General features: G+C 37.3%; 2 protein-coding genes across 5 annotated transcripts in view; one reads left to right on the forward strand and one right to left on the reverse strand.

Annotated features, from left to right (window-relative positions):
• The window catches only part of LRBA (LPS responsive beige-like anchor protein), a 736795-nt gene that overhangs the window by 444415 nt on the left and 269088 nt on the right, over positions 1-23292 (forward strand). For all 4 annotated transcript variants that reach the window (XM_081811769.1, XM_081811768.1, XM_081811770.1 and 1 more), the window contains 2 exons: positions 1725-1871; positions 4383-4519. In XM_081811769.1, the coding sequence (XP_081667895.1) occupies positions 1725-1871; positions 4383-4519 (284 nt within the window). The remainder of the gene's footprint in view (positions 1-1724; positions 1872-4382; positions 4520-23292) is intronic.
• MAB21L2 (mab-21 like 2) lies at positions 7929-10466 on the reverse strand. The gene has a single exon (XM_006743258.3). The coding sequence runs from the start codon at positions 9608-9610 to the stop codon at positions 8531-8533; it is 1080 nt and encodes a 359-aa protein (XP_006743321.1). The 5' UTR covers positions 9611-10466; the 3' UTR covers positions 7929-8530.

Raw genomic sequence — 23292 nt, forward strand, 5'->3', positions numbered from 1 at the left:
GATACTTTAAATTTTTTCAAAATATTTATTGAGACCTTCGTATGTGTGCAGCATACTATGCTTGTTATTTGTGGGTATGAAGGAAAATAAAATTTGATTTACCCATAGAGGATATTCAAAGCTAAATATAGAGAGCTTCTTTCCATGACATTCTTATTTAATATAAAGCCACTATTTTCTTTTAAAGTAGTGCCATTAGTGTTGTACATAAATGGTATACATTGTGAACTCACAATAAATAAGATAAAAATAAACTTTTACCTTTATTATTATCCATAACCATACCTATTAAAATCAAAGAAGCTTTGATTTGTCAAAACGTTCGGTAACATACAATGTAGTTTAACTATTTAGAAAAAAACTATATATATAAATATTAGTCATATTACTTGCAGACATTATCCTTTCTGGGTTTGGGGCCTTAATGCCTGGGCAGAAATTGCAGTGAAGCAAAAAGCCTAGCTAGCCATCTGATTTCCATTTCAATAGCCACTGCCTGGGTGGATCAGGTGCTTTGCCTCCTGGATTTCCCTAGCTGGCAACCCGGGAATATCAGTAGTGAAGCAAAGATTCTAAACTTTCCCTTACATGACACTAGGAATTTTTAAAAATCACAACCCAAAATTTAGTATCTGCTTTTATGTATTCCTGAAGGAGAAAGCTGCTCAAAGCAGTGGGAGTTACCCTGGGGAGGGATATGGGGTTTTGAAGTCAGAATTTTGAGTTTCAGTGTTTTCTTCTTTCAACTGCACCTCTGTTTCTCTTTCTGGTTCAATTGTTGGCTGTAGGTGCTCCACAGAGCATCATTCCCTAGGTTTGGCGTACCCTCTTCCTCTTTTCTCTCCTTTTTGGCTGCCTTGTCACAGGGTCTGAGAGTCTGGTGCTGCCGCTCTCCACAGGCTGCTCCAGTTCAGGCCCTGTAAGACTCTTTGCCCAGATGCCTCTCCTCCTGGGCTTTCTGTTATGTTTGCCCCTGGGGTGTCTTAGCCTTTTAGTTTAAACACATGGAGGAGGTAGCGTTTGAGCCTCCACTTAGTTTCCACAGTGTCTTACTCCTCTTGGATATTTATATAAAGGCTGAAGTGGGGGTCCGGGTGGGCGAGATGTGGGCAAGGGCAATATGAAGGCAAGAGGGAGGATTGGAGTAAAGAAGAGAATGCAGCTTCTGAGAGCTGTTATAGCTTTCTTGATGTCAGCTTTGGCTTCAGGATTGGGTTTACATCCTCATTGGCTGTGAATCTCTCTTAACTCTGACCCTTCTTATTCTGGATTCTCCTCCACAACCACTCCCTGACCATTTCATAATGTTTTGTCAGTATAATCATTATTTGCAGGGATGATCAGCCTTTCTTATTTTTCAGTATCAAGTAAGTATTGTTTCCAAAACTGGATTCTGATTTTTTTCTGCTAATTTCCCAAAAACGTGCTGCCTTTGAACCCTCTCTTGCCCTAACTGTAAGTAAATAAATGTTTTGGTGAGCGGTGCAAGGGTCAGATTTAATGGGATTAGGGTGCTTGTTCAAGGTAACATTAGACTAGGCTTGGAGAATCACGTTTGTCAAAATGAACATGTGTGCCATCCCAATCATTTTCCCACTGTGGATGACTCTATGTAAAAATGATTGACCATCTTTGGCCACCTATCCTTACCTCACTTCTCTGCCCCTCTGCCAAAGTACTCTTTCCCAGAGCTGATGGACAGCTTTGTTTCCTTTTCATTTCAGCTGCAGATGAAGATATCCTCACTAAAGGAAAACAGTCCATCAAGAGTCAGGCTTTAGGAAATCAGAACTCAGAAAACGAGATCCTCCTGGAAGGCGACGACGATACTCTGTCATCCGTGGATGAGAAAGATTTAGAGAATCTCGCTGGTAAATTCAGTGGTTGTGCGGATATTTCAGCTAGCTCCAGGCCAATAACCATCTAATTACTTACTTTTTCATCTGTGACCACTAGGACTACCAAGTTTACACCCACAATTACTTTAAATAAAGATTGTTTTTGTTCTTCCAAACATTTTCCCCCTAATCTTCAACGCGGTTTCCCCTTTATTTTTCCATTCTTTTCAGTTTCTTTACCCTTCTCATCTTTTTCATTTATGAATAATTTTCACTGTAAAAGAAAAAAGTTTTAAAGCAGCAACAACAAAATTCCTTCACCCATGGGAGTTACCTAATCTCTATAAAATGAGAGCTATAAGTAAAATTTTGCCGATTGTTTTGTAAATAAAGCTTGGAGGCAGATGAGCTATTTGCTTTGATATACAGTCTTAGTGAACATGCTGCATATACATTTAACTCTCTCAAAAAATCCATTCCAAGAATGCTATGGCTTTTCACAGGATCCACATATTTTACCTGATGGAGGAATTTTGATTGCACTCTGCAGATTTTCAGTTTTACTTCCCTTATGGGAAAAGTTCTCTTGTTTAGCCTGAAAATTTAGTCATTCATTAAATGGCTTTTTTTCTTTAATGCCTGTGGCTCTCTCTCGCCAGGAGGAAAGTCTGAAAGATTCCACAATTTCCGTAGGTGAAAATTGTACAGTCTTCTTTTTTGATAATTTTAATTTAAGAGAAAAGGCATCAGGAATTTTTCATTTAGTGATATGTCTGCAACCTGTGCTACCATGCAGTGAATTAGAATGAAAAGCAAAAATAGATGATGGTATCTTCTCTGATGACCCATAAACCTCTCTAGAAGGTAAAAATAAAATTAATTAGAGCACACTGTTAAGGGATTTGGACTGGGCGTAGAGAGTAGGTGGACACTGGTATTCTCTAGCCTTTTCCTTCACATCTATTTACCCATTTCCTCCTCCTTTATTTTGCTTCTGTTCTTGCTACTAGTAATACATTCATACAGTAATAGAGGTGAAAGGGGAGTTTAATTATATAATCTTGACAATGGCAATAGGATTAAGAAGTAATCCACACTAATAAAGTGGTGTGGGTTAGAAATGAAGTGGAAATTGTCAGGGGTCTTCTGTAGGACCTAGGCTGCCCTAGCTCCTGCAGCTGTCTGCTTACCCTGTAATTGAATGTCTGAGAGTGATTGAAAAAATGTTATTTCTTCTCAGGATTACATGCTAATGTACAGAGGGCAAAGGAGACAGCAAAAGAACACATAGCTGCTTATTTCATCCATTTATAGAGATGAGCTTTGGGAAATCATGGCTGTTCTGCAGCTATCTGCTGCCCATCTGCAAACACAATGTATTTGTACATTGGGAATAGAGGGCAAAACCTGCTCTGATCTCCGCAGAGCATCCCTTCTATTGTCCTACTGGCACACATTAAGATTGATGTGAGATTAAGGACCAGCACCTTCTAACAATCGATGGAAATGTCGATTCATCTGAATTTTGAAACACTTATTCACCCATTGATTACCTGAATAGGTGTACCATGTTTATAGGCACTATATTAATTCAGAACTATAAGTACCAATTTTCTGTTGCTGTTTTCTTCACCTATAGGATTTGTACAATGAGGAATTGATGGGATTTCAAATTCTTACTTTCTCTCTCTACCTAAGTATATATATGTATATAATATAATTATTACTTTTAGTCCTTTATTTTAGGTTTAGCTCTAATATACTTTATGCTCTTCTATCTGTAGTGAATCTATTGTTTTCAGTAGCAGGCTGATTTGTCTTTTTGATAAGCCCTGTGGAGATTTGATTATTCCAATAAAAATTCATTCACTTGGAAACCCACCCTCCAGCTGTTTACTCCCAGAGTCCCTGAACTACACTAATATTAGATTTGGAAGCATTGAACAATATTTAACAGTGGAAAGGCAGGCTTAGAAAAGGAGTATTTTTTACCAGTCTTTCATGGGGTAAAGTTGTTATGAAGAGGTTTTGTGTCAACCTGGCACAAAATCTTTATCAGAGAATATGGTATAACGTTTCTCACTTCACTAATAAGCTAGTGATCTTTGTTGTAATCGTGTTTCAGCCAAACTAAGCTAACCTCTGGCCTTAGAAACCTATTGAGTCTTCCTTGCTTCTGGTTGTTGTTCCATGTTGTTGGATAGCCTGAGGCTTGTTTTCTAAATGGAATGTGGAAGGACTTATTTAGGCAGAGCCACCTTCTTACCAGGAGACTAGACCAAAGCTTTGCAGACTCCCTGTAAAATAATTGCATCCTAGTTTATTGTTATTATTAACCACCTACTATAAATTTCTTAGTATGAGAATCCTAGTAACTGCATTTTCAGAGGAAGATTTGGGGTAGACAGAATTTGTAAGTGTAGACAATTTGGCAGACAATTTGGTACTAGAGAGAATTTAAAAATAAAATTTCCACTTGAATCTATTAGATTTTTTTGAAAAATGTCAGTCCAACATGTGTGGCTTGTCTTTTGCTTTTGGCAGGTCCTGTTAGCCTGAGCACACCGGCTCAGCTTGTGGCCCCCTCTGTTGTAGTAAAGGGCACTCTTTCTGTCACCTCCTCCGAACTCTATTTTGAGGTGGATGAAGAGGACTCTAACTTCAAGAAAATCGACCCCAAGGTGAGAAGATGAGGAGTGGGTTTCACTTTTAAACATTTTTTTCTTACGATGGGACGGTGGGCTGCTGTTGGGTAGGATTGGCATTGGTAAAATCTGACAGACTTAGTTTGAATTTCTTGCTGAATTGCTTCTGCCTACATGCAAGGCAACTATCTTCTTTAGCTTATGATTCCCTTACCAGCTAGTTAGATTATTGAAGTTCATTTAGATTCAAAAACAATTTCCACTTAATTGCGTTTATCATTAGCTCATTCTGGGGTTGGGGGAAAACCACAGGGAATATCATCCATAAATATATTTTGCCACAAAAGGTCCAGGGTGAATTAAGCTACAAAATTCAGTGAGGTTGAGAGTGGAATTATTTTGTTTAGCCTTTATATTTTCTGGATATAATACCAATATATCACTCTCCTTGCTTTGTCCTCATGACTTACTATTCTGTTGTGCACGCAAGCATGTCTTGTGTGTGTGAGATACCTCTGTTTCCCATTACCTACAGTCGATTTTACAAGGCACTGCATAATTTCCTATTCTTAAATGAAAATGTAATTTCCCCTTTAAAATGTATTTCTGATTACTTTTCAGACCTTGGCAACTTTATTTTACTAAGAAACATTTGTGGCACAGCCATAAAGCCAAAGCTAGGTTTATTTCATGAAAGTGAATTTGTTCTGATAGGAAACAGTCTCTTTTAAAAGGAGCAAAATAAGCAACCTGTAGAAGAGAAGTGGCTTAAAAAATGGAATTATTTATTTTAGAGTCTGATAGCTTGTGTGAACACACATATTTTGAGTTTATCGATAGGAAGTTCTTTGGTACTGTAATCATGTGAATTATTAAATTTTAGTGATTTAGAAGTATTTCAAAGTAATCATTGATAAAAATGTTATAATTTTATTTAAAACTTTACAAACAAATCGTCTCTTGTCTTACATGTGTTTCTAGCATTTTGTTTCAGAATTGCTGCCTTTATAAAGATAAGATTTGATAGACTGTATAAAAGGAAGGCTATGTTGGAAGCAACTGTTTTGAGCTTGATAATTCAGCCAATTCAATGTAGAGAAAACTTTAATTGTGAAATTACATCAACTAGAAAAATTTCCTACTTTGTTACATGGCTCTACTATCTGAAATTGTATTTTAGTTTCTTTAGGAAATAAAGGTAACCAAAATTACTTAAACTCTAATTTATGGTACTTTGTATGTTTGAGAGGCTGAAATTTAATTCAGAATATTCTGTTATGCTTTTGGACATATGTGGCATAGAATCTAAAATGGGATGTAATTTAAAGGTGTCTAATTGTTCTCAAGATTAGGATCTCTGCCAGTCTTTGCAGTGAGGCTCTTTAAAGTTATTTACTCCTTTTGAGAGAAGTTAGAACTTTTATTTCTCTCTAATTTTATTCTGTGCAACATCATTAATTTTTCCCGTATTGCTTGTGCAATACAAAGATCTTTTAGCCTAATCACTCATTTGTCTTGTACCCCTGTAACCTGCCTAATGTTACAGAAATCAGAGTTTTGCTAATTTATATTCTTAAAATTTTTCAGCCAATTATTGAAAGAAATTTTTATTTTGTGTAGACGTTGGTGCTTTTAGGTGTTTTATAGATGAGGACACTTGTGTTGTGGCAGTGTTTTTATTTTTTTGTTGGTGATACCTGCGTTAAATAAGGTAGGAAAAAAATACTGAATTTGGGGAATTTTTGTTCTTCTTGTCAGGACTTAAAAACTTCTTCCTGGGATAGTTGGAGAGAGATAGTCTCTAATGCTGTAAATACTTGTGTGCATAAGAAGAAAAAAGGTCATTTTAAGATGTCATTTTTATCTTTTAAACTAAACACTGTGCCCTTAAATCATTTCTTTGTAAATGTGAGCACCTACTACTTGCTTTGAAAATGTTCCTAAAAAAATCAGAACATTTTCCCCGGGGAATAGTTCATTTTTGTTATTAAAAAATCAGTATTTTTGTCTGAACCACTTAGTATTACAGTGAGTTTGTTTTACATCTACAGGAAGAGAGATCAGAAAAAGATACAGTGTAGGTTGAAAGAGTAGAGATTATTTCAGAACTGATAAGATCAAAGTTTATATTTCTAAAACAAAACTATTTTTACTAGGGAATTCTTACCAGGGAATCTGAGAACTTAAGCCTCTTTTGTCAAGTGAACTAGGCACCAGAGCCCTGAGTACCTTCCTTGTTTCTCATCCATCTATTCTGTCCTGTGGATCATCCCTCCATACACTCCCTGCCCCGTGCAAAGTTCTTCCTCAGATCTTTAAAATTCCTTTTTAGAACATTTTTGTCTACACCTCTCATTCATGGATTTTTCAGTAAATTAAAAACTAGACTAATTCAAAGGATAAATTTTAAATGTTAAAGGGTAATATCTGACATACTTTCTGTACCTGTGCCTCATTATTAGCATATCTAATGGAGTATATTGAAGAAAACAAAAAGAAGACAAACCAAACCAGTTCCTTTGGGATGCTTTCAGTTTTACTAATTATTTTATTTTTAATTAGTTATTTCCTTGTATTAAAAAAAAAACCTTTGTTAATTTAGATGAAGTGTTAAAATGAGTACATTGGATTGTTACCTTAGGAAAGCAGAAGGAGTAATGTACTTTTCCTGTATGTAAATTCTTGAAACAGTAATTTTTCTTTGGTCATAAAAATAGTATTAAAACCTTTTTTCAATTGCCTATAAGCACCTTCTGAATAATTCTGGGAATTTGACAAATAATGGTCATAGTTATGGCATTTACCTTAAAACCTTAAAAAACTGAGGTAGTTTCTAAATCTGGATTGTTCACATCACTGTTTCCTGGGGAAAAAGAGTATTGCTATAACCATTTTATTCTTTTTCGGTATGGCTGATTTAATTGTTAAGTTTTTATTATTTAAAGCTCGAAGAGGACAAATAATTGAAAGCAAAGTATCAACTGATCATGTTAACTATTGAGAAAAGATCCATGAATATTGCCTTTGTTTTTCAGACTCAGAATGGATTTTTTAAAATTATGATGTAAGAAAGCAAATCTCTTAATTTTTAATGTGAAATAATTTTTTTCTATTTTAAACATTAGGACCAAAATCTTTTCTTCCATACAAAAATCTGTTTTTTTTTTCAAGTGTGAAGAAAGATACTACTTTAAACCTCAAAATTTACAGAACAAACATTATAGTTGGGTAAAATCAATATTTTCAAGATCCAAGGATGGGGGGAGGGGACTTGTATGGTTAAACCTACAAAAAAGGGCTGTATTTGTAAATTTTGCAAATTAGACTTCCTTTGAAAGCTTCTTGCATTTAGTTCCTGAAGTTCACATCTTTACATTGTAAATTATAAATTGTGATCTCACCTGCCTTCATTTAAGAACAATCCACAGTCAATTACAATGTAAAGTAATATTTTTATTACTGTTTTCAACAAGACTGCTTAGGGTGAGGGTAGAGGTGCAAGAAAGGGAGGGGCACAATCTGACATTGGCACTGAGATACATTTAACATCAGCAAAACTTTTTTTAAAAGAGAAATTTTACATATAATTAAATACTTTTTCTCACTTGGTGACAACATTCAGGCAACCCAAAACGAAATGAGAGGGAGAGGGAGAGGGAAAGAAAGAAGATGAGAGAGGGGAGAAAGGAGAAAGGGAGAGAAGGAAAAGAGGAGAAACTACTATACATTGATTTGAAAATGTACCTTGGGTTTCATTTTGTGGTGGCAAAGCCCGATTGCTTCTTTTGTGTGACCTTTTAAATTCACATTGTTTGGAAGAAAAACGATCACTTTTGTGCAAGAATGTGATTTTGTTTGTTTGGCTGGTTGGTTTGCTCTCTTTGTTTGCTTGTTAATTAATGAAGGTCTTGTGCCTGCTTCCTGTTTCTTTAGGTGGCTTACATGAAAGTTTGTGTCTGGAGTTTCTGCTGTTTGTAGCTGAGTTGTGTGTTTTGTGTGTAAGAGAGCATTCCTGTTTGTGTCGCTTTTCAAGCAGTCCCCAGCACCCTATAGTTTGTCCAGGCTTTTGGGATTGGTGAGAATTTCCCTGGCCAACCTCCAGGTCTGCTTGGCAGCGCTCTCCAGGGCCGAATGGGGCTTGCCCTGAAAAAGGTCGAGGTTGGGCAGAAAGTAGTGAGGGCAGCGACGGCACTGCAGGCAGGAGATGAGCTGCAGCAGGATGCCGTTGAGCCGATCGCCTAGGCACGCCTCGTCCCAGTCCGTTTCCCGCGGGTGTTTCTCGCACTCATACAGCAGCAGCGTCTTCATGTGGTAGTTATTGAGCGGCTGGCCTGGTAGCTCCAAGTGGCGGTCCCGCAGCGTCTTCAGCACCGAGAGACACTTGTTTCGGCAGCCGCCCATCAGCAGGCGGTTCTCGGCCTCCCCGAACTGTAGCACCCAGGCATCGCTCTCTGCAGAGCTCTGCTTGCCGGTCAGTGAGTAGCACTCCTTCGACAGCAGGTTGAACCCTTCGGCCTTGACCTCCGCCACCCGATTGGGGCCGGGCCAGGGGATATGGGGCATAGGCCACTGTGCCGCACTGCGAGGCCAGATACCGGTGCACTTGAACGCGGGAGTGATTTGCACCACGTAGCGCTCCCTGATGCGCAACTTAACCTCGCTGGTGTCTGCGATCATCTTGACCACATCCCGATAGCTGCACTTGTCCACCGCCTGAGCCACCAGGGTCTGGAAACGTGAGCGGATCTTGCGCGCTGAGAGGTAGCCGGACGCTGTGATGAACTCGACCCAGAGAGACATGCTCCGCTTCCGCCCATCACTCAGTTTGAGCACCGCGCAGCCGGGCAGGGAGCCGTCGTCCACGAAGTTGAAGACGCCCATCTGGTTTAGGTAGAGCACCACCTCGAATTCCGTGGGCGAGATGACCTCCAGCCCCTCGTAGCGGGCATCGATCTCGCTCAGGGAGCTGATGAAGCGAGGCTCCTGTACCTCCACTTCCTTTAGCACGTCCGAGACCACCTTACAGACCTCTCGGATGGTCTTGGCGATGGCCGCCTTGCGCGCTTGGCAGCGCTCAGTGTAGTATTTATTGAGCTGGTAAACCAGCTTGGCCTGAGCGGCGATCATGTTGGGGCACAGGTCCGGGCTATACACCGGCGTCTCGCAATACGTTGAGGGATCCAAGGCTTACGCAGTGGTGGTGGCCCTGCGGCAGGCGAAAGAGGCGTCGCGCTTCCCCTAAGCCCCACTTTCACTCTTGTTTTCCACCTGGACTGACCGGCTGATAAAACAGCCGGCTTGCTCTTTCTTTCCCCTCTTTAGAAACCTTTTTTCTTCTCCAGAAATAAGAAAAAAAAGGTAATCTTTGAAGAGGAAAATTACCTGCTGGGACTTTTTTTGCTTGATGTGTAAAATAAAGATGTGCTTGTGAGAGAGATGAAGGGGGGGGGGAAGAGTGGGGGTGAGAGAAAAATTCAGGTTACCAAGAGGTTAGGCTTAGAGGTCTGAAGCCGAGATTGCCCAGAAATCTGGAAATGAGGTCTTTTAAGTGCCAAAATAAATTTAAAAATAAAAGCGAAACATTCAGTGTTTCATTCTTAAACTTCTCTCCCACGCTGGTAGGACTTCTTCACTCAGCGTAGGTAAGTGCCTTTTTCCTCACCCTCCCCCAAATGGAAGGTGAAGGACGTAATTAAGGTCCAGAGAGCAGTGAAGTGCAGCTCAGTCCGCGGCACACTTGGAGGTTTGCAGACGCCGCCCGGCACTCTCAGCGTGATGGTCTGGTCTCTTCTCAGGGGGTCGTGTTGTAGCGGTTTTCCTCTTTTCCTACTGGAGGCGTTGTTTGGACTGGGTTTGTTTGTTTGCAGTGGTTTCTTCTTGTCTTTCTCTAGGTGCAAACCGCTGGAAGTTGTTTGATATTCATTTCTGCTTCGTAATTTATAATTTTGGCCTCACAAAATCTATTTTAGTGTGACGAAGTCGTTGCCTGCGTTGCATCTGGGGTTTCGTTATAAGGATTCAGGGGTTTTTCTTCTCCTCCCCCTTTAGGTTGCTTGTGCAGATTCCACTTTCTGAGTCGTCTCTCCCTCCTCCCCTCCAACGTCGTCTCTCTCCTTTTCCCTCTCCCTCCCTCTTTTTCTCCCTCCCACCTCCCTCCTTTTCTCTCTCTTCCTCTCTCTCTCTCCCCCTCTCTCTTCTCTCTCAATCTCTCTCTCTCTCTCTCTCTCTCTCTCTCTGCCTTGCTGTTTCCTGGAGTTATTTAGTTTATGAATGGTCCAGGGCCATCATGAGGGGGGCGGAGCTTCAGTTCCTACAATCGCTATCCGAGCTGTCAGTGCTTTAGCCAATCCGAGAGAGAAGACAGGCATGCTTGGCAGACAGTAGCAGCCACCGCTGCACTTGATAAAGAAAGGGGGTAAAGCGAGAAGTAAGAAAATAGGAGGAGATAGTAGAAGTCAAATGCTCACACACATTTTACAGCCCCTTCTTTATCCTCTCCTCTTATCAGTTGCACGGAAGAAAAAGAGAGTCTATATAGAAGGGACTTCTGGAGATGGCTGGAATAACGCGAGAGAGTAGCAGTGGTTGAGAAAGGTTCACTTTTTTTTCCCTATCAACATTGTGCAGAAGGTGCAAACTCTGACAAAATTACTTTTGCTTGAAGGCAAATAGAAGGAGGAAGGGGAATCTGGGAAAGAACCTACGTTTTTCTAGATTTTCTCCTCTGGCAAACTCTTCCTCCCTTCTCTTCCCCTTCTCTGCCATTGTTGCCAAGAGCCAGAGCAATTGCTGTATGTGTGCACCAGTTGGGGTTTGTGTGCGAAGTGGATATGGGGTGAAGGTTTATGACCATAAATCTCTTTTCAGTAATTTCCATATGCTGTTGAAAAATGGGGCAGGGTAAAAATAGTACAAGCACCTTGTTTGATAATTCCGTCGTAATTAAGATTCAGATATATTTTATGCTATTTATTGTTTAAAAAAACTAGTTATTAGAAAATATGTTTAAGTTGTGAGAAAGTGCAAATTTATATATGGTTGAATATTGTTGGATATACTTTTAAATTAACATAAGCCACGAAAATTGTTTTAAACAATAAAAAATGAAGGGAAGTAAAAGTGAACCTGAGTTAAAGTTTTCTTAAAATGTTAAATGTTGTAAATCTAGTTTTGAATATACTCTGAGGCAGTACAGAGTTTCACTTGTAAAATGATTTTATTTTCATAATTGACTGTTGCTTTTAAAAGACTTCACTGCTGCAAAAATCTATAACTATCCTGTTATTGATTATACAGATGGCTTCACTCCTCCCTTGGCATTTCAGTGAAAACTCATGCATGTGCTTTTAGTGTATGTATTATATGTTCAAGCTGTACCCCTTGTAGCCTTTCCCTACTTTTGGATGGAAGAAACTGTAACAGTGTTTTTGATTTGCTTAGTATTGAGGGTTTATGTTTGAACCTCAGGTGTCTAGATGCTGAGTCTTTTTAAGACAAATCAAGTAGATGGAATTATTTTTAGTTAGATTTTGGGCATTATATTCTCCAATAATGACATAAGAAATGAAAATCTATGAAGCCATTTGGGCAAAGACTTCTTTTTGTGAAACCGGTGTACATGCGGCTTTTGCAAAACCCCTTGGGAGGGCTTGAGGTGCCCTCTTAAAAGCTGGACCAGGTGAACTTGAATTCAGTTGCATAAGGAAATTTTATTTCTCTCCATGTACTTGATGTCAGATACTTGGACCTCTTGGTTCTTTCTTAGATGTCTGGAGCGGATGACTGGTGCCTTGTCACCCCCTCGCTCTCTTTGCCATAAGCCCCTTTCTAAAGAACTGGTTGGCTTTTTAAAAATCAAGTCGGATTTTGTGTAGGATATGTCTTCAGTAGCCAGGAGTGGGGAAGAACAGTCGGAAGTAAGCGTACACCAAACTCTGGGGTTCCGAGCTTTATAGTCAACTTCTTCCGTAGTGGCAGAGACTTGGGGCGGCTTCAGGCTCCAGCCTTCCTGGGGGCGCAGCTTGCATCTCGGAATGCTTGGCAGTGGAAGGATAGAGCAGAGCCGCGGCATCTTCGGGGTTTGCGCAAGTGCGAAGCCCAGACTCTGTGGGTAACCTGGCTAATGCTCTCGGGGTCACACTGGCACTCTGGGAAATATTACGGGGCAGGAGGGGCACTTTGCTGCAGAGTTGTGCGACCAGCCATGAGAGGATCCGTTGCAGCTTCTCCCGAGGGCAGTTACTGGGCGGAGACTTGTGTCGGGGACAGAGGGTGCAGAGCTTTCCCTCCCAGACCCTCGAGGTGGCCGCTTCTTCCTCACATCGTCCGCGAGCAGGGGAGGCCTTGCGCGTGGACCTGCCCGGTCCGCGACACTCCTGGGAGTGTTTGCAAAAAGTCCCAGGGGTGACGACAGTTGTCCATCTTCTCGGCTCCAGTGCGGCGTCGCCACCCCCAGGTCCATGGGTAGGCGCCCAGCGCCCGCCCTCCTCGGGTGGGGCGGCCCAGGCCACTCGGATCTTCGCGCCACCAGTCCCTGATACCCCACTCCTCTTTTTCCTGCTCTGGCGGCCTCAACTAAGTTTCGTGGCACCCTTGTCTCTGGGTTTCTCCACTTTTAGGTACAGAGGCTGAGGGATGATAAAACGTTACAAATGTTTTGATTTAAAAACAATTCATTACCAATTTACCTTGTCTGAGGTAGATGCTGTAGTAAATAATAAATCAGTTAAACAAAGGCGACTTTAATTTATTGCCATGGTACTAATTAGAAACATCATTCGAGCAATAAACTTAAACACTTCCAGCAAATAATGCTCGCTCTTGCTAGTTCCCTTCCTCTCCCCCCTCCCCCACCCCAACTCTCTCTGGCTGCCTCTGCTCTAAGAGCTGCTTCAGCTGTGTGTTTGCGGATCCGCTCTTCCTCTGGTTAAATAATTGAAGGGGGAAACGGTATCGGAGGAGGCTGTAATTGAAGAGCCCCTGTCACCTCTGCTTTTATGTATGTTAGTATAGAAGTCCATCAGCAGCTCCTTGATGGTGTATTAAAATGAAGTGGCAGCCCCTTCTGCAGGAGATACCGTATTCTATTAAAGGAGACCAAGTGAGAGAAAGAAACTCTAGAGGCTAAAAGCCACTTCAAGTCTTCAGACCGATTGATCTGTATTCTCTTGTTATAATCCGTCTCATCATACTTGAGTTAATGAGGCAAAAGAGGGGGAGAGAAATCTGATGGTCCTTGACAAATTCATTAGGGAGGCTGCAGGACATTTTATTTGACTGTTAAACATCTTGTTTGTTTGGTTTAGGCAATGCCAACATCAGCATGCTTCTGCCCAGACCTGTGATGTTGGGCTAGCTACAGACATTCCTAAAAAGAGGAGGAGGATATTCAGGGTGTGATTTGAATTTTTTTGTTTTGGATTTCGTGTCGTCCATAACCTTCAGACTTCTCTAGTCTTTACCTTCACCGTCATTATTTTAGAAGCGTTTTATGAGAATGTGCATGATAATACTAAGGTGGGGGTGTTTTTAGTTACTAGAAACTAAAATGTATATGTTGAAACTTTAGCCTTAAAATTTCCTGTTTCCTTAAAGTAAAATTGAGTCAAGTTATAGCAATTAGTGTGCTAGTTCTTGAAAAATGTGAATGTTTAAGCTTCAGAAGAATAGCCAGATTATACATTACGTCCTCTTTTTAATTGATCATGAGCATATAAACTTAATTATTAATTGAATTTCCTCTTGGAATGAAATGCCTATGAGTACAGAAACTTGGAAATAAAATTTAACTATTTATACAAACAAGATTTTCAAAATAAAATTGGTCTAAATGTGAGGGCCTTTTTATACTTAAAATTAGAAGGAAAACTGGGTATTATTTGGTGCTAAAATAAGGTAATGTGTTGGCAAAATACTTATATTGAAAATATAACTGAAGAATAATGGGCAATTAATAGAATGCTAATTTTATAATGTTATTCTAAGATAGTAATACAATACTTGATTTTCTCAAAGTTTTTCTTGAAATAAACAATCCAGTTGTGATACTTTCTTGAATAGAAAATTCAGTCATATTTTCCTACAGCAGTTGACTTAAACAGCCTCAGCTTAAGTGCTTTGAGAAAAGAACCCTGTCTTCCATTTATAGGAAAACAGTATGAGAGAAAAAAGAGAACTAATGCTCTTTGCCTGTCATTTTAAAACATTCCTGCACTGCTGATGAAGCTTGAACTGCTTCAGGGAATGTATGGATTTGAAAAGAAATGATTCAGTAGTTCATGTTGTGTTTCTCAGGAGCAAAACCAAACTAATGGCTGAAGTCAGAGCTTCTGTACATCTGACAGATATAATCCTGTTTACATTTCCAGAGAATACAGAATCCTTAAACTGTTTTATTTTTTGCTGATCTTTACTTAGAAATGTGTTTACTGAGTTAAACTTCGGTGCATTTTTTACTTTATCATATCACTGAGACTTAAAAGATACTCATTATTTTATTCTCTAGAGACACAGCATACAGTATTGCAATAATCCTTACTAAAGAGTATACAGATTTTAGATTATATAATTTTGTTTTCCAGGAAAATATTCAAAAACTAATCAGATTATTGAATTAAAAAAAAAACAACTCTGAAGGATTTATACTTTCTGGAAAACAAAGGACCTCATGTTTATGTGTGTATATTCTCTTCCTCTAAAATCTAATTTTGAAACATCTATGCAGTTGCTAAATTTTTGGGTTCTTACATACTTAATCTTTCAACATATTTATAAAAATGCTTGATTTTTTTAAAGAAAAAATAATTTTGGTCAAAATATAAATGGGGAAATAACTATTAAATTCCCTGAATTTAAAAACGATTCTAGTAAAAACAGAAAGAAAAGTGAATAACCCAAACACAATTTGTTTGTGTATTAGTTGATGAAATTTTATTCAAGTAATTATAAAAAAAGCTTTTAAAGACAATTATCAGGGTTATAGTATCTACATTGTATTAAAAGTCAAAGTAAAACCACATTCTCTTTTGCTCTCTGTGAAATTATCTGATTTCCAAAACTGAGGTATCATAGACATTGTATCTAAACTATCAATAATTAACTATTCTGGAATCAATCTAGAGAAATTGAATGTTTTCTTTGAACAGTTCACTGTAGTACCTGTTTTAAATGGTCAGTTATGCTACTGAACCAAGTTGTTTTTGTTTTTCCTCTTACAAAATAGCTTAAAAAAAAAAAGAAACAAACACTTGTAATCTCTCTGATTGGTAACCCAAGGGTATTGTTCTCATTTGTAAGTTTGAACTTAAGGTAATGTTCTGTCAGGTAAAGGCAGTAGCTTTAATTTTGCATAGTAAACCTATCGAAGTGTATTAAAAAATAAATCTTTTACATGCTTTGAGCATTGTGTTGTGGACCTTTTGAATTTGGTTGGGTAACCTTGGGTAATATATATATGATTAGTGGTGGTGTTTATACTTTTACATCTTTTACAAGTCTAATTCTTACATTATTTTGTAGGATGAGAAAATTGAAGAGTACAGTATATGTTCATGTTTTCCCCCAAGCTGAATAACAGTTGTATATATGAGTACCTTATTAAGCGATACATAATTTGATCTCACCAAGATGTATAATGATAGAGCAAAGAAATTGTACTCAGGAAAATGGAAGTAAGCAGCTTTTAGCCTAACTGAAAAGTAAATACTATTGTATTATTGAGCTAGGATATGATATATTAAGAAAATCCAAGTTAATTCAGCAAGCATCTCTCAGAAGGTGTTTCATTGAACTTACTGTATTCTCACTTATGTTGGGATACATCATTTGGTCTTACCAATAAGTCATTTAGCTTTTTCTCATTTTAAATGTATACATTTTTGAGTTGTAGTAATTACATCCTTTTATTTCCATATATAAACAAATTCTGAAAAGTTAGAACAAATAAGATCCTGTCCTGTCCTCCTTCCTTCCTTTTTAACAGTTTGAACTTGCTAATATTCTATGAGGTAAATGAGGTAAATATTAAATTTCACCTGTCAAATAACTTTGGCTTTCATAACTCACTATAATCTTCAACAAATGAGAGGATTCTTTAGTAGAACCAACTCTTAACTATTTAAGGAATGATTATGTAATTTGTGGATTATTATTTGTGTCTAGGTGTTTTTTTAATATCAATTCCAGAAGACAGGAAAATCAGTATTAGTATTGAACTTGATGCTAAATAAATAAAAACTTGATTTCCATTTGATTCAAGACATTAAATTTTATGGTTTAAAGAAGGTGTGATATCCTTTGTTTAATAACTTACTACTACAGACTCACATGTAGACTATGTTTCTTGGAATCTTAGAGCCATCCCCATTCCCATTTCTGTTTTCCCTTGTGATCAGTGCCAAAGATTTCTGTAACAGATGATTGAGATTAGGGATGTAGATTATGCTAGTTCTGAGCTGTACTTAGTTCAAAATATAAGACTTGGCTTTGTGTTCTGTATTTCTTTCAGGTCATATGAGACATTTTGTGGACCTATGTTTAAAATTATCAGTTAAGCATATCATATGGATAGTTTTGTATTATATTTTAGGAAAACTAGCCTTAAGAAACTATAAGCCTCAAAAGGCTTATAAAACTAGCCTTTTTAAACATCTTAGTTTATTTTAAAATATATTGGTTCTACAGCACTCCATCTACATTGTTACTAGTAGAGGTAATTTGGCATCATTCTTTTGCTACGATTACAGGAAATTTTTAATGGATTTTGTATTATTTTTAATGGAAATGTTAAAAATCTAGCCTGTTCCTTCTTTCAAACATTGTGAATTAGAGTAAAAGTGATGTGCTGAGAGGTCTCTCTGATTCCTTGTAGTGGTTAAACAACAACAAAAATTCTTCATTGGTTCCAATCTACATATAGAAGACATCTGTGTAGTATAAATGAAATAATATTTGATGATCTAAGGAATGGAAACTTTTCCTGTAACCATGTGAAATCAAGCTAGGATATAAAACAGCTGTCTTGGCCTATGTATATCAAGGTTCTGCCAGCCTGTTTCTTTTCTGAATTTTCCCTTTCTATCTTCCCTTATTATCTTTGGATCCTAAAGAGTCATTCTTTTATTTTCTGACTGGTTTTGTCTGAAGACAAAACCTGGGTTGGTAGGTTTAAATCAGCCTGGATAGAGTGAAAAATCTTTGATCTATGACTATGACTGTTTCCAAATGATTTGCTTGCTGGGACCAGACACTATCCATGCCCTTTCACTTTGCTATCAGATAGGTACACACAAAGGACCTGAAAGGCTACCAGATGCATAGTTAATCATCAAATTAGGTAAGTACAGGGTTCCAACCATACTTAATTAGATCTTCTATTTCTAATAGTTATTTGTTCTATGGTACCTTGTTGGTTAAGTGTTCGACAAATCTAATCTCTTCTGGAAATTAGTCAAAACTTTCTATAAATTATAGCATCAATTAAAAACAAATGATACAAAGCTGTGTATTTTTAAAAATATATAAGGTCTGCTGCCCCGTAGCTTACCTAGATAGATAAGATAAAGAGAGGCAGTTTGATAGTGTCTAAAGAGCATTAGTCTAGGGGAAAAAAAGCCCTGAAATTTTTGTCCTCGGTTGGCTACAAACTATCTGAGTGACCTTAACTGAGTCATTATCTCTACTCACTATTGTCTCAATTCTTAATTCGGGGGATGGATTAGAACTTTTTTCTGCCTTTTCAAGATAAAAAATCTATAACTTCATACCATAGCATGATTTAAGTTGTTGTTTATATCTTTTAGTTGATTTTAAATCAGAAATCTTTCTACAAGAATTTAGACTTCCAGTACTGCTCTACTATATGAAAGTTTTTAACATGTAAAAATTACAGAAAAGAATAAGCTTACAGATGGTTATATTCCATCCATATTTTAATCTTAAGGAAAAAAAAATTACAAATTATAGATTGGAAATGGTTGTAAGGGACTACCAAATAGCAACTTGGAATAAATTCTAAGAGTATACTAATTATTGCTTGATAGGAGTTGGATCATAAAAACATGAAAAAGAAACAGGCATGTGTATTGTATATATAGAAAAATAGTGTGTGTTTGGAGGTGTACATAAGATTAGCAGGTATTTTTTTTCTTAAAATGTTGAATGGACTCTCAGTGTTCTGACATTTTTATAAAGGTTAGATATTCTGTAAAAGTTCTTGAAGCCAAAGTTCAAGTTCACAATTAACTCCAAAAATAAAAAATTAAAAAAAAAAAAAAAAAAGAATGGTCCGTCTTCTCCTCAGAGAAACTATAGTGCTCTAAGCAAGTGTAATATTACCATATTCATGTTGTGTTAAAAGATAGATCCAAGCAGGAAAATGGTTTTCAAAATACAAGTCATGATAATAAGTAAAGTTTTATACTACTTTCTCATGCTTTTCACTTGTTTTCATCAGAAGATCTGACAAGCATAAAAGTGTTAACATCTTTTATTTTACAGATGTTCTTAGTTTTCTCTCAAACTGTAAAAGATGCAGTATCAGAGAAGCATGGTAGGAAATAATTTCAACACCTGCCTTCACTGATGTGATAACTTACTATTTTCTAAGCTTGTGGATATTTTTGGGGGGAGGGATGTGAGGCAAGAAAGAGACAATATATTGAGATCTAATTATTCTCATTTTGAGATATAGGTCAATCTGTCTGCTTTATTATAAGTTCTCTCTAAAATATCTTTTCAGTTGACATAGTTGAGTTATTTTTACTTCTCTGTTGTGTTCACTGGAAGTCCCTCATTAATGCAGTAGGAGTGCAGGTGACCACTGAAAGAGTTGTTGATGGACACTCTGTGGGTTTGCAAAGTGCAAACCTAAAAGACTAAGCGATGAGAAATGCATTGCTATTTGTGAATTTATGTTTTATCTCACTTCACTTGAAAATTTATGAGTAGTGTGGCTTAAGGGTGCTGGAGTTGTGTGTTCCAGGGCTTGCCCCTACTGATAACACCCTTGTTGGCGTGAAAGTGCAATGCAAATTATGACAGTTACAACCTTCTGTTTTGTTTAACCTGTCAGTAGATTTCCTGGCTCAGTGCTGAGGGCAATGGTGTGTTCAGCTAGTCCATATTCACCTAAACTTAAAAGGTCAGGTTTCTACAGGCAAGCCTAGTCAAAGCCTAATTGATGAGGAGGGCAGGAAGACAGAATTTACTGTTCTGTTGGCTAGTTTCATATCGTTAGGTTGTCCTGAAAGCATCAGGCAGTCACAACCCCTTTCATGTAAGTGCTGACCCTAGACAGGAGCTGACAATCAAAGGAGGCAGCCACAGGAACCAGTGCAAGTAGGCTATTGATTTTTCAGTTAGGTCTAAGTAGTTTGTAGTATGGGTAATGGATGACAGAGGCAGGTATGTCATTATCAATGAGCTCCAGAACAGTAGCGACAGCCCTCTCTCATATTTCCTTCAGCACTGACAGTATGCATCCAGAGGCGGTCAATAAATCGCCCAACCTTTAACTGACAAGTGACTTGGAGGTTTAGGTTGAGGGGTGGAAGTTATAGAGCTAAACTTCTCTACTTGAACATGTACTGGATCTAGCAAGAGTCAGTAATTATACTTTAAGTCTTTGAAGTTTTGATTTGGATAAGTCTTCGCAACTCTGAAGATCAGAGTTTACTTTTAAGCTTTTGAGAATTTAAACAACATATTTATGTGGTTAAAAATAAAGAAATGAGCCAATCATTCGTAAAGATAATTATGCAAGGATAGGTAAGTTTTATGTTATTATGGTATAGTTTTGCTTTTATTTTAGACTAGATCCTAACTCAATCGTGGTATCTCTGTTATAAAAGTTCAGCAGTTGCAAATTGCCTCTCAAAATCCATTTTAATTCCTAATCTCCACTTAAATGTTTTAACTGTAGACCAATTTTAAGTAGAAAAAAAATTGTACCATTTATAAATGTGATGTATTATTCCTGAAGCAATTGCTGTTTGACCTTCAAATTTGTTTTATATTACTTTTCACAATAAAATAGTCAGGCATAGAACATTTAATGATTAAAGTTTGATGAATTATGGTTGCTTCTGAATTTAAAAAGAAATGAGGCTGATTTTTGTTTTAGAGGCATTTCATATGGATATTTACATTTAAAGATAGATACAGTTTATGTTCTCATAAACACAAAAGTGTAACAGGTTTTGACTAAAAGTACACATGTTCTAAAAGGATATAAAATAATTTAGAGATATTTTAAATTTAAGTCAATCTCTATTTTGTTACAAAATGTAAGTAATATAAAGAGAAGATAATATTTATAACTAGAAGTGGGAGTTTCAGTTGTACCAGGATCCTTGCAAACTATCATATGCTTACATTTTTGGAAAACTTTAAACAAATTGAAATAAAACAGGAAAGTAAATGTTTTTTAAAACTTCCTTAAATAACTTATCGCTATGATACCTTGTTTAACACTGTGATATTGTACAGAACCAGAGTTCAAGTCTGTAGTATCATCTGGCTGTGGAGTACCCTGCGTGACCACATGAATCATTTTCATTCGTCCAATGCCACTGAAAATTCCTTTTTTCTTTTCCTTTAATCAGCAGGTTAATGCACACTGAGGGTATGGATGCTTAAATATTTTCTTAAGTTTGAAGTGACATGTCTGTGGATACCCGTCTTCTTTTTTTTCAGATACAGAGAATACAAATTTGAAATGCAGTGAAACATGGCTACTATTAAAATATTGTAGTCTTAGTTTCAAAGAAGGTTTGGGATTATGTAATCAGTTGTTAGAAAAATTTCATTCAGATCTCTTGAATTATTCACCTTTTGAGGCTTATAGTTTCTTAAAGCTAAATTCCTTTTAGAATCATTGTTTTTCCCTGTTGTTTAGTAATCATTCACTTAATCTGTGTTTTTCTGTTGGATTAGATAAAAGATTTGGCTGAGAATCTTGTAATCTTTATATTGTTAGCCTATGTTATGGGTATAGCTTCTTTTGCTGTATTTGCAATCCTTCCTGAATACAGTGGGTTTTTTTAGGAATTAAAAAAAATAAGCTGAAGAAAGGGGGTCAAATTAAATTTTCATGAAAGAAAATCCTAATCAGCAGTGACAGTCTAAGAGAAAGATGATTGCCACTTGGTCATTGTGGAGAGGCACTTAGATTTGGTGTCAGTGCTTCTGTTAATGATGACTAATGTCTTTCTTGGAGCAAGTGCATGCTCCAACATAGTGCTACAGCCTAGAGAGAAAGGGCTCAGCAATAGACACCACTCAGCAAAAGCATTAGGTATTCTAAAACAAAGGCTTTAATGCAATCAATTTGGCAGTCTCTATTATTAGAAAAATGCAAACATAATTCTAAAGCATTTAACAACACATTTTAAACTATTTCATGTCCAGTACCGAGAGACATCATTTTAAAATTAAAATGTAAAGAAATCAAGCAGTGTTAATAAGATGTGCTCTCTGTTTTGTTACTTAAGGAATGGGCATGTACATTGCCACTGCACAGAATCATTTGTGTTAAGAAAGTTTTAAAGAGACAGACTTGCAGTATTTTTTTCATGCTGCATTGCAGTATCCTGAATAAATATAGTTGCAAAAAGAAAATGAACGACTCAAAAGATCTTTTTAGGTCTTTTAATATTAAATATATTGCTTTACAAAAAGATGACATGTGTTATTTCTTCAGCTTTTCCCCAAAGTGTAAGACCTTTCAGAAGGGCATTTGCAATGCTTGTCATATTTTTTCATATACATCTTATTGGCCTGACATGTCTTGAGAACCATGAGAACACAGATGTCATTGCATTCAGACAACACTAATTACTTTGGGATTTTTGCAGCCTCAATGCCTGCATGTAACTGTCGATTATGATTGTTCATGCAGCCTACAGTGGGGACACTTTGCACGTGAAAATACCGAGGCACAAAAATAGTGAGACAGGCCATTTAGTCCCCTATTGTTCTTCAATAGAACTTAGAAGAAAAAAAATTCCTGACACATCAATTTCATTCAGTATTTTGCATTTGAACCATGTTTTGGCAACATTTTCCTTTCTGAAGTAAGTGTGTTATGCTTTAGCATTCAGTGAAATCTATTATCCATCTGTTCTTTAACCTTGTACAATCTTCTACATTACTTTGTCTTCAAGCTTCATGGGAAATTTCTTTATGTAGCTTATAGTTTGAGAGAAACACTAATTGTGGTATGAGTCTTTTGAAAGTGACAGTGCAAAACAATAAATATGTATGATGTGTTCTGGTGTGCAATTTAATGTTTAATGAGAAGCTGCTGCAAATATGGTTAGTCTCAATTTAGATAAGTGCAATCATCTTATGCTTTTAACACAGGTCAGTTCTTCCCTTTGTTTAATTTTCTCTGTAACATTCTGGGTTCCAGTTGATGATTCATGGTGTTTAGGTGGTTTTGAAATATCAGAGGTCAAATGGTGGTCAGATCTGAGCTCTCACTATTAAATGTGAAGACCAAATACATGTTTTGATAAAAAGCATAATCTGTGTTAATCACCGATTGAAAATAAAAAACTCCAATAATGTAACTTCATGTGCTGATGAAGCAGAAATTGAAGCAGCTTGATCAAAGATGTATGATGAGATAAAACTGCAGTCTCTGCTGTACAGTTATAGTAATTATGACTAATGAACCATCCAGTCTGGATGAAATGGCATGCCCACAGGGACTGTGTCCAATCAGTTGTGACTTTTGCAAGCTGAACAAATCATTGATGGGGTTCCAAATTCTATATCACATGAAGTATACTCTTTATTATCAATATAAC

This window comes from Leptonychotes weddellii, chromosome 2, assembly GCF_054177405.1.
Source record: "Leptonychotes weddellii isolate Sample4059 chromosome 2, ASM5417740v2, whole genome shotgun sequence".
Classification (NCBI taxonomy): Eukaryota; Metazoa; Chordata; class Mammalia; order Carnivora; family Phocidae; genus Leptonychotes; species Leptonychotes weddellii.

Excerpts from the sequence above, each read along its gene's own strand:
- MAB21L2 (XM_006743258.3), bottom strand. The coding sequence starts at position 9,610 with ATGATCGCCGCTCAGGCCAAGCTGGTTTACCAGCTCAATAAATACTAC.